The following is a 12,531-nucleotide window of genomic DNA, read 5'->3' as shown; positions in this document are numbered from 1 at the left end:
TCATAAATTTTTTAATAATTTTTTTTATGTATTATCATAGATAAATTGTCTAGAATAAGCTAGAATGAAGATTTAAATTGAATTATTAATAATAATTATTCTTTTCATTACGATTATATCGATAAAATAATATTTACAATAATAAAATATCTACAAGTTAATATATATTGTTTGATAATAATAAATGATCAATGACTAGGATGACTAGAAATCTTGAAAAATTGAATTTTATTTAAAACAATTTGCTTTAGAAAATGCATTGTTTATATAGTAAGAAGTTTTAATTTAACACGCCAATTTTTGAAATTTTGTTTTTTAAAAAATTTGAAATCAACGTTCATGTCTTTCCGGTTAGTATTTTAAAAGTTATATTCAACTTATTTATAATTTACAACGTAACAATAATGATAATTTTCACTAGTATTTTACATTAGTTTGTTGAAGTTGGGTTATTGTTTACTAAGTCATAAAACATTGTTTTTGGTCGACATGCTGAGCAATCTGGAATATTTAGTTCTCGTAGTTCTGTTCCTGTAACAAAACAAGTTCATCAATTAGGGGAGAAGGGAGACAAAATAATAATTAAAAAATAATTTTTAAAGAATGTGGACTCAGTCATTAAGCTGAAAATGAGTTATTTCAGCTCAATTATTGATAAAAATTTTATTTTTTTCAAGCATATTCAAATTTTATGGAAAAATTTTGATTCATTCTTTTAGGGGGTAGGTTATTTTGTCCACAAAAAATGAAAATTTTTTTCTACTACAGCTGAAAATTTGATGAATTTTCTTTAAATAAAATCACGGAAAACCATTTGTAGTGGGAGCAACAGCGACTTTAGTTCCATTTACTACACATTGGAAATCTCCATTGAAGTCTCCCTATTCTATTACATTCTGTAGTAAATGGATACTACAGCCGCTGATGTTTCCACTACAATTTATTTTCCGTGTAATTAAAAAAAAAAAGATTTACTATATTTGGGTCCCGAAAACTGCATTTTCTTAAGTACCCCCTTTACACCCCCTCCCCCACTGTAAATTTTCTTATTTATGTACTTTTAAAAAAACACTTGGCTGAAGTATAAATTATTCATATAAATATTCATAATTCACACACAGTAAAAAATTTTGCGTCATTGCGTCAAAAAATTTTGTGTTAAAAATTTTTATGTTAAATATTTAACACTTTTTTGTGTTAATTTAACATTTTTCTGTGTTAATTTAACACAATTAATGTTAAATTTACACATAAAAGTGTTAAATATTTAACACAAAAATTTTTAACACAAAATTTTTTGACGCAATGACGTAAAATTTTTTACTGTGCAGTTAAGAAAGTTTCATTTAATTGAGGGAAAAATTCTTGGTCTAAAAAACTGCATATTTCATTCGAATGATCAAGACAATTTTAATTTTTAGCAGATTTCTATAGAATCTTACTATTGCATCGGTCCTCATGACGGAATTTTTGAAAAATTTTGCTATATTTCGACTCAGCTCGTCAAGCGGATTCAGAAAATACATATGATTCAAAAGTTTATGTATATATATATATATATATATATATATATATATATATATATATATTTATATACGATATTACCGGCTCTGTCTCTTCTAAAACTCTCTTAATTCTGAACGGATTTTAATGAAACGTAACACATTCATTTTTTGGACAATTTCTGAGGTTAAGTTCTAAAATGAACCAAATTTGTCAATTAGTTTAGAAATGACAGCAATTCAAAAATTTCTTTAAATCGAAAAAATTTTCACTTTTACCGTATTTCCGTACAATAACAATTAAATGCGATATCCTATCAAATTTTTTGTAAATTGCATCTAAAAGCTTATTAAATAAACTTTAATTTGCATACCTCACCATCAGTCTAGGCCAAAAATTACTTACTCTCTTTGTCTATTTAATGGAATTTTACTCTTGCATTCGTTTTGGAAATGATTATTTTAGTATGTTTTCAAGTCAATTTTTAACTTCCCGCTAAGAAAATCGAAGATTTTCAAAAATCGGGAAGTTATTGGTTTTATCCCGTTTTTCGAAAATCGAGTTTTCATCAGATCTCGACGTTTTGAGGTCCTAGGAAGCTTCCCTGAATGTTTTCGCGATGATGTCCGTGTGTGTGTGTGTGTGTGTGTGTTTTTTTTTGGCGAGAGGAGGGAAATCTTCATAAGACACCGGCTAGATGTTGATGATTTGGTTGCCGGTAGTGTGAGATTTTTACTCACTAAAACCCTCTCCTCTCTTGTACCTGATACTGCGGGACCGCGTTAGCATTACTTCGTAGTACCAGGCCCCCTCCAAGCTACTCCTGTAGCTATTTCCTCCTATAGCTATTCCTCCTATATAATCATGTAGCTATTCCCTCCGCTTTTTTTTCCTCTTTCCTTTTCTCCAGCAGGACCTCACGCGTCAGCCTGCAAGGCCTCGACATATGGGATTTTTTACGTCCCACCTACTATTCCCTCCGTTTTGCAGCTGTGGCCGACTTACAGTCTGTACCCGCATTTGCCTGTACCCCGCCCATTAGCACAGGGGTACAGCGACCGAGGAAACCACAGAGACCTGGTCAAAGTACAGTCGGCAAGGAAGCAAGCCCCGGAAAATCGCAGAAAAATTGCGACTGCCAGGGCTCGAATCCACGCCTGAGCGACTGCTGTACGGCAGTTTAAGATTTAAACCGCTCGGCCACGCAGTCGCCTTATGTGTGTGTGTGTGTGTGTGTGTGTGTGTGTGTGTGTGTGTGTGTGTGTGTGTGTAACCCTTTTATAACTTTTGAACGGCTTGACCGATTTCATCGCGGTTGGCGTCATTCGAAAGGGTTTGATCAAACTTAGATTTTGAATACACTTTGGACTGATTCGGACTAGTAGATTTTGAGAAATCTCAAAAAAACTACAAAAAAAATTTTTTCAATTGTGGTTTTTTTGGAATAACTTTTCAACGGCTTTATCGATCGATTCCAAAAACTAATCAGCTCTTAAAATAAAAAAACCACGTCGATTGCCGTCAGTCCGATCAAAATCGGTTGATTCGTTCATGAGTAATCATGAGTAATAAAATTTTCTTTAAAATGAAATCTAACATTATCTACATTACATATACACAAATTCACAAATTCAATATATTTATTCACCCATTTTATTGAGTTTCAATAATGATTTATTAGTTTGTTATGAGTTATAAATATTAAAAAATTATTTAATGACATTATCTTCTCGATAAGACTAAATGTATAATAAATTTATCAGATTGTACCTAACATATAATATTTGGCAGTTGTGGTTGTAGATAATAAATTATTAGTTTTCGAGGTAGGTGCTCAACTATCGGAAGTATAAATGAAACATTTGTATGTATTTAAATTTACGAACGCGTCATTGAACTGTCAATAACAAAACCATAATCTGCGCAAATATTGATTGTAACGTTTGAATTCACTATTTTTCTAATGAAGTCAAGGATTTTTTTGGAACTGTGACATGTATATATATAAAGAGATTTTGGGCGTATCTGTCAGTAGACTTTTTCAAAAGTAAAACGACTACTTTATATTGTTGTCTAATAACAATAATCAAACTAATTATATTTTTTTAAATGAGTTCTAATAATTTTATTAAAAATATAAAAATACTTTGAAGAAAGCAAAATTTTATCTGTCAAAAGTTGAATCTTCAAAACAGGTAAATTGATATTATTTCATTTCTTTATGCATTGAATTTACCAATAATGTGAATATATCATGGATTATATAATTTCAGAATTTAAGATATCATTGAAGATTATTCTTATTTTTGTCGGGAGTCACAAACAACGGAAAATTAAAAAAAAAAACAATGTGCAAGCAATCGAAACTTGGATGTTTCTTTCTTTTGACTATAGTTATGATGACAGTTTTTAATTCAGTGATTTCAATGTCTGTGATGCAGTTAGTTTTTACTATACATTATCATCTATGGATTTTAGTTATTTTTTATTTGTGCTGCAATAAAACTATGTAAATTTTTTTTTTCAGTCAACAAACAAATATACTTCATTCAAGCTTAAATAGTAGTGTCTTAGATAGTTCACAAGCTGAGAATCAAGCTGCTAGAGATGTAAACACTCAGCATGATTTAAAACGAAGGTATTTTGAAAAACATATTTTTGTTATTCCGTGAAAATGCGAAATTATCTACTTCCGGCTTTTTAAATATTTTTCACTCGAGTACAAAGAGAAAAAACCTCAAAAAATTCAACTCATCTTCGAAAATACTCTTGTAATTTTTAATAAAAATCAATAGTATTGCTAACTTTATAAGTAAATTGAAAAAAAAGTGAATATTTTTGAGAATACCGAAGTAATATCTGTCATCAGATAGAAGCAAATTTTAAAAGCAAAAACAATATTAAACATCTACTGAAAAGAGAATATAATAAAAATAAAATTCAAAAAAGTGTCTCAGTATGCAAGTAAATGAATATTTTTATTTTTCGTCTTTTTTAATTAAAAAACTATTTTTTTTTTTTTTTTTTTTTATAGTAAATGTTCATATTCGTACGATTTTGGATTAAATCGAGGTTATACTGGTGCACTCCATAGTAAACAGTTACTCGGAATGAGTGCAGCAAATGATATTTATGGTCCAGGTCGATAGCGCTAACAATTATAGCAGAAAAAAATGATAAATGTAAGATAATTGTTCAGATTAAAAAAAAAGTATTACGATATGATTAAAACATTTTAAAAAAATTTGTGCATAAATTTTATTGGTCGACAATTCTAAGAATTCACGTATTGACTCACTCATTTTTTCAATATAAATTTTTTATTTTTGCTGACACAAAGAGAAAAAAGTATAAGAATATTGAAAAATTAATGTTTCAGTTTCAAATCGTTGAGCATAAGCCAAAATTTAAAAAATTTTGTTAAATTCATAAAAAATGGTTAAATTATGAAATTATGGTATATTTCTAAATTTGTTTAGTTTTACATGATCTTCAAAAAAATAAAATAGCATTTTTACTTTAAAATTGATGTTACAAAATTTTAATAAAAAATGAAGCAGTAAGGAAAGAAAATTATGGAAAGCTTTCCGATGTATTATGAGAATTATTTCAATAATAGTATAGGAATGATTTCTAAAATATTATAGGAATCATTCCCATATAAGGTAAAAGTACCCATTATGAGACAATGTCTTTATTTATGATTCACAGCTGAAATATACGAAAAAAACAAAAAAAATCCCTGAACTGTACTTAAATATAAAATTTTTTATTAGTACATACTTTACTAAGTTGCAAAAATAATCAACAAATTTTGCTGTTTACTTATTAGATATGTTTTTTTTTTAATTTCTAATTGCTGGTTTCATAATCCGAAATCAAATTCACAACTAAAAGGAAAGAATTGATGATGACCATCGAATTTTTCATTTTAACCAAATAACATTGTTTTTTCCGAGAAAAAATAGTTATATATCTATATAAATAAAAATAAAATGCCGCATGTATGTCCACGCATCACTTGAGAACGGCTGGACCGATTGAGCTAAATTTTTTTTTGTTGCCTTTAGAATTGTTAGGAGAAGGTTTGTATGTAAAAAAATTTTTAAAAAATCCTCCCCCAAAGGTGATTGCGGGGGCGTTAACAATGATTAATTCCCGTTTTTGAACTATAGCTCCTATAGTTCCCAAATTTGATAGGAATCTTCTGTAAGAGGTGGATATTAACAATGAAAATTTTTAACTTTCAAATTGTAGGTCCTACAGACGGCAAAGTTAGGTGGAGTCTTCCATATGTGATGCGGAAATGATCTAAGAGCGGATTTTACCCAACCCACCCTCAATAAGGATTGCGGGGGTGGGTGTTAGAATGTTAACTTTTAATTTTCAAACTGTAACTTCTACAGACTCAAAATTTAGTAGGAATCTTCGTGAATGATGTTAAGTTCAGCTAAGAGTGGATTTTATCAATTTCTAACCCTAAAAGAGATTGCGGGGGCGTTGACTATGAAAAACTATCATTTCCAAACGATAGTTTCTATGGAGTCGAAGTTTTGTAGGAATCTTTTCTTTATAATATAAAAATCATCTCGAATAGGATCTTACGAAATTCCTCCCCTATATAAGAGTGCGGAGGTATTAATTGTCAAAAAATTCATATTCTTCAAATACAGTTCCTACAGATATAAAATTTAAAGAATCTCAAGAGATACAGGAAATTACAGGGATGGCCTTCAAGGTCAACCGATTTAAATATTTTTCTTATTCAATGATTTGATTTCAACTAAAAACGGATTTCGTGATAATTCAATTGATATGTAGGTTGTGTCAAAGTGGTGAGTAGAATGTAAACAAATATCCGAACAAAAACAGTTTCACTGTAAAAAAAGTCGCGCCAAGTCCACGTTCATAAGACTATTAGGAAAAAAAAATTTTTTTTTCTTTACAAAAAGATACAAAATAAAAAAATAAAAAAATCCGAGTAACCGATATGATTGTTTATGATTTTCGGAAATTAAAAAAAATTTTATTGTAAATTTAAAAATTAAAAAATTTTAGAACGTATTTAGTGTGCGCGGTTGCAAAATATTTTACTTTTAATGAAATTCGTAAAATCTATTTACTAGGACTTTAAAAAATTGAAATACACAATGATGCACACCAAGTAACGTTCTAAAATTTTTAATTTTTAAATTTACAAAAAATTTTTTAATTTCCGAAAATCATAAACAATCATATCGGTTACTCGGATTTTTATTTTTTATTTTGTATCTTTTGTAAAGAAAAAAATTTTTTTCCTAATAGTCTTATGAACGTGGACTTGGCGCGACTTTTTACAGTGAAACTGTTTTTGTTCGGATTTTAGTATTTTTGTAATTATAATGAAAATTTACAATTGATAACAACTTAAATCTCGTGTTGACTGCATTTTTTACTGCAAACTATCCCCTTGAAGCTACAGTTTATGTAGATGTAATTCCAGTGCACCCTGGCGGCCATAGATGCAAGCTATGAATCACTTTTTTTTACTGTAGTTGCGTGTCTATAAGAAGGATTACTACACATTTTTATTTTATCTAGTCTGTGGCGCTGATATTCCCCATCGAAAAAAAGTCAGGATCGAAATTTCTGGGCTTACTATAGTTTGTGCTGATAAAATTTAATAATTTTAAGTGAATTAAGTGTTATAATTGATTATAATTAATTAATATCAGTAAAATAAAGTATAAATTACTTTTATAATATATCATTTTGGAAAAAGGAGAACCATATAATTAAATAAAATTTTGCAACCTCGAAATACCGTTCTGCTTACAGTAAACACAGTCGGTAGTCTGGCGCTCCGTTTACAACGGATTTGAACGGAACTTGGCGCCAGATTCTACCGAATCTGTGGATTTTTGTTCATAAACTAGGACTTTTTGAACTTTCGAATGAATCGACCGATTTTTACGCTGTTAGCGGCGATCGATGTAATTTTTTGAGCTCTATAAATAATTTGGGACGAAAAAATTGATCTGATGAAACATTTCGGAGTTATTACAAGAAAACACTTTTTTCAATTTTTTTCGACGATATCTCACGAACGCATCAACCGATTCTGACGCTTTTGGTGGCGATCGATGCGGGTTTTAAAGGTTAAGAGCTGATTAGTTTTTGATGTCGATCGGTTCAGCCAATTCGGAGATATTTTAAAAAATAAATCGCTAGGCCAGTCGTTGAAAATTTGCGGAATCAAATCGCAGTTTCTCTGTTTCGTGCATGGGAAATTATACGTCCTGTGTTCGTGATTCGGAAAACCATCATCTTTATATATTTACGCACCGCAAAAAAAAAGATAAAAAATGTAGTCCATCAAAAAGCTTTAAATTGATTAAGTGTATAACTATGTTGCATTGAATGTAAATAAAAATTTTGTATTAAGTTTTGACTATAGTTTTCACAAATATATGTAGATGATACGAAGTTCACCGGGTCGTCTAGTATTTATATATAAATTGGTTATATATGATTATATATGAAAAATGGCCAAATGAATTATGATAAAAGTGATATTAAGGAAGCTTTAAAAGCCATCAAGGACACAGGACTCTCTATAAGAAAAGCTGCTGCTGCATATGGAATTCCAGTAGCTACATTAGGAAGAAAAAAATTTTGCGACCCTGAGAAAATGAAAAGAAGAACAGGCCCTGAAACAATTTTATCAAGAAAAGAAGAAGATGAGATTGTTAAGTGGGTGCTACATCGAGCAGAAATCGGAGCACCAATTACAAAGACTGATTTATTGGATTGCATTCAACAGTACGTCCAAACTAATTCCAAAAAGACGCCCTTCACTGATGATCGTCCTGGCCGCCACTGGTACGAAGCATTCAGAAAATGACATTCTGAACTTTCAATTAGGAAACCTCAACAATTAAGCTCTAGTAGAGTGGAAGTTAGTAAAGAAGAGTTGGAGGATTGGTTTGAAAACACCGAAAAATATTAAAAAAAAAAAGAATTTATTGAATATTTCTCCCAATAGACTCTATAATTGTGATGAAAGTAGCATACTTTTATGTCCCGATGCTGAAAGTGTGCTGGCTGGAAAAGGAACTCAAGCTGTATACACGGTTGTAGATGGAGGTAAAGAGGCTTTAACAGTACTGTTCATGTATAGTGCTGAAGGTGTTCGTGCTCCTCCTATGATTATGTATTCATACAAGAAAAATATACCGAAAAAAGTTGTTAAGAATACTCCAACTGGCTGGGGTATTGGAATGTCAGATAATGGTTGGATGACAACGGAAACATTTTACGAATATATAACAAACGTGTTTTACCCATGGTTAGTCCAATGGTTAGTCCAAGAAAATACCAAGTTTCCTGTCATTCTTTACATGGACAATCACTCATCACACTTGAACTTACCGCTGGTAACTTTTCGTCGAGAAAAGCAGATTGAATTGATTATGTTACCTCCAAACTCCACTCATATTATGTAACCACTCGATACATCTTTTTTCCATCCTTTCAAGGAAACATGGAAAAAATCTGTTCTTAAGTGGAAAAGTCAACAAAGAGTGACACATATTAAAAAAGAAGATTTTCCTCTGGCTCTTCAGTTTACTCTAGAAAATATGAAAAATGCAGAGAAGGTGGTTAAAAGTGGTTTTCGAAGAACAGGACTATATCCATTTGATGCGTGCCGTGAATTATGATGTTTTAAACCAGGGTAAAAAATCGAAGCAAAGACTCGAAACTAATGACACAAAATATTCCGATGAGGCTATTGAAAAAGAAGTTTTTACAACTTTTTGAGAAAAATTTACCAGAGGAGTTAGTTTCTGATTTTAAAGAAGCAGCCATTAATGGATCATGGACCGGTGATATAGAGAAAAAAGCTTTGTTTGATTACTGGTTTGGCATTGACAAAAAATCGACGGGTATTTAAAACGAATAATTGCATAAATTTAATTGACAATTTTCAATTATATACTTATACATTTTTTTTACTATATTTACAATCGATATTTATAAGTAATTTGATCAAATTTAAAAATTACAATTTATTTTTACAATTTATTTTAATACTTACAATTTATTTTTACAATTTTTTTGTACAATTTATAATATTCGAGATCAAACCTAAGTTAAATGAATTCAATTTTTTTTTATTTATTTTTTACTATTGCAAATATTAATTTTTTTTTTTTTTTTTTTTTTTTTTTTTTTTTTTTGTAGATAAGTCGGATGAATAATTTGTTGTTAATTATTTTTATCATAAATGTATACATTTTTTGCAATAGGTGATACTCCGAAGCAAAAGCCAGTAATAAAGAAAATGGAAATTCTATAAATGACCGTAGTATTCTTGATGCTTTCAAAAATAGATCACGCATTAATCGAGGTGATTTATGTACAGATATTGATTCAAGTATTAATACAGGTATTGATTCCGGTATTGATCTTTTTAAAACAAATGATCAAGAAGGTACAAATGATCAAAAAGGTTTAATAGATGTTGAAGTGCACCCTAACTTAGTGAGCAATGATGAAACAATGCAATCTGTTATTATTTTAAACAATAATTTTGATACGTTGAATGGCAAACAAAATGTGATTAGAAATTAATTTAATTATGAAGTTCTATACGAGCTTCCGGTCAAAATCGGTAATGAAGAACCAGTTCAAATAATTAATGAAGAATTGAGTGATACCAATACAACGAAGACTCTGACTACTTGTAACGAAAACGTAACTGATAGCTTTCATGAGACAATTGCTATTGATATCAGTAATGCTCATTTACTCTCTCAGAATGATTCTAGCAATCTACAACTGACAGTTGAAAACCATTCTACTAACCAAAATCATCAGACAGGTATGTAAATTTTATTTTGTGTTAGTTATAATTCAATAACAAAAAATTATAAATTTAAAAATTTTTCAGGACTTATGAAAGAAAATTTGGAAAATGTTTGTGAAAGAAGTAGTGGACAAAGTTCTAGCAGATAGGAAATTTCATCAGTTACTGTAAGAAGAGGTAAAGCAAAATTATTTTTGACAAATTATTCATTATGAAATAAGTTTTTGATGAAATTATTATAATTTCAAATTTTAGATAAAACACCACTCAAAGAGATCTTCACATTGTCGGTAGAATATTTATCTAAAAAAAAAGGACTAGAATTGAAAATTTGGGTAAATCCAAACTACCTTCAGTAGGAACCTCTCATTAATGGTATAACCTTCAATTAGAAAAAGAACATTTAAAAAAAAGCAAGAAGAAAAAAAAACAGAATAAGAAAAAATTACAAGAAGAAAAAAAATTATTAATGGAAAAAGTAAAAGAAATTCAGAAAAGAATAAAAGGAGAAAAATAAAGTTAAATTCAAATTTTTTGTGAGTTAATCGTTTAACTAATGAAAAATTGATAATTTGCTGTTAAGCAAATGTTTTAATCACATATTTTGTAAAAAAAATGATCTCATAGTAATAAAAGCTAAATATAAAAATTGTTTTATTTATTTTTCAGCTGTCTCAAAAATAGGAACCTCTTTTATGAGACACTAGGACCATATGTCTTGAAGCTGTCTCATAAAGGTTGTTCCAAAAAATTGCATATTTTTATTTACTTTTGAGTAAATAAAGAGTATTAACATGAAATATCTATTAATTAATCATAAAATAATCGTATAATGCTCATAAGATTGTATTTTTCTCTGAAATACATTTTTAAATGGTAAAAATGTTCGACCTACTATGAAATACGTCCCATAATGGGTATTTTTATCTTACCATCATAAAAATATTTATTGTTTATTGTGTAGATGCAAAAATACATGAGTGAATTCTCTTTTGACACAGGTTTATTTGAAACGCGTGCGCAGATTAAGAACATTTAATCCCGCCCCTATATAGTAAATTCAAGCTAGAGAGCTGTTCTAAAAGACAGCTCGATGCCTCGTTATCCCTCTACAGCGCTATCAAATGCTCTTATCATCTCTCCAGTAAACACTTCAGTTCTGACTAATTACACCGGTTAAATAGCAACTTGGACATGCTTTCTTGTATCTCTTTGAGTATCAAAATGAGACAGTAGTCAAAGAGAAGATCAGTAATGAAATTCCAATTAGAGCACCTTTTATTTTAATCATTGATTAATTTTAAGTCAGTTCGTTATTTTTTGTTCAATTTATCTACATACCTTTAATTATGTTAATATTTCGGTAAAATGTGTTTGTGTTCCAATTATCTAAAGCTTTTGGTTTTACGTCACGATTTGAGAGATTTTCTTCTGTTATTTTTTCTGCTTCTCGTTCCTGCAAATGAAAGAAAATTTTTTTTTACTAATTTTATTCTTTTAATAGGTAAACGAACAGAAATTTTTTTATATTTTTTAAATACAGCATGCCTTGAATGCAAGAACTGAGGAGTGTTCTACTTTTTCTTTATTAATATAAAATTGAAGGCTCTTATAAGTTGGATTTTCAGATGAATTTTTTTATAATTCCGCCAATTATGGACGATCTCACGTCAAAACTTACAAAAAAGTTTGATGTAATATGTTCTGTTTTGTCAAGTTATGTTAAAGATAGTACGTCTTTAGTTTTTTATGATAATTTATTAACAAACACTTTAGATAATTGATATGAAGTTTAAAACTGTAAATATAGCTTAGATTATTAATTAATTTTATGATACTGAAGTTAATAAACATCTGACAATTTTTAGAATTTCTCGACAAATAAATTATTGTAAAGAAAAATTTGTTTTTAATTTTACATGTAGAAATTAAAAGAAAAAAAAATAATGAAATTTTTTAAGAAATATTTTATTTGCTTAAAAACATAAAAAAATGATCAGATATTTGTTTATTTCAGTATCATTTACTGAGTTGTTTTCTGTCAAATTTTTATAGGATACTAAGGACATTATAGTCGTATTTATACACGTGTATATACATTATACACATCTACATATTTGAATAGAAAAACTCTTAAACAAAGTAATTTTTTTTGGTTTAAGTAAATTTGAGTTGATTCA

At 29.1% G+C, this 12,531-nt stretch overlaps 1 protein-coding gene across 2 annotated transcripts in view; it reads right to left on the bottom strand.

Moving 5' to 3' along the window:
• Positions 1-257: 257 nt before the first annotated feature.
• Positions 258-12,531, bottom strand: part of LOC123258561 (SKI family transcriptional corepressor 2) — a 127,995-nt gene continuing 115,721 nt past the window's right edge. For both annotated transcript variants that reach the window (XM_044718646.1, XM_044718647.1), the window contains exons 6-7: positions 11,693-11,807; positions 258-531 (exon numbers count right to left, since the gene is read on the bottom strand). In XM_044718646.1, the coding sequence (XP_044574581.1) occupies positions 431-531; positions 11,693-11,807 (216 nt within the window). In that variant the 3' untranslated portion in view covers positions 258-430. The remainder of the gene's footprint in view (positions 532-11,692; positions 11,808-12,531) is intronic.

This window comes from Cotesia glomerata, linkage group LG2 (assembly GCF_020080835.1).
Source record: "Cotesia glomerata isolate CgM1 linkage group LG2, MPM_Cglom_v2.3, whole genome shotgun sequence".
Lineage (NCBI taxonomy): Eukaryota > Metazoa > Arthropoda > Insecta > Hymenoptera > Braconidae > Cotesia > Cotesia glomerata.
This window is presented reverse-complemented; position numbering and strand designations above follow the sequence as displayed.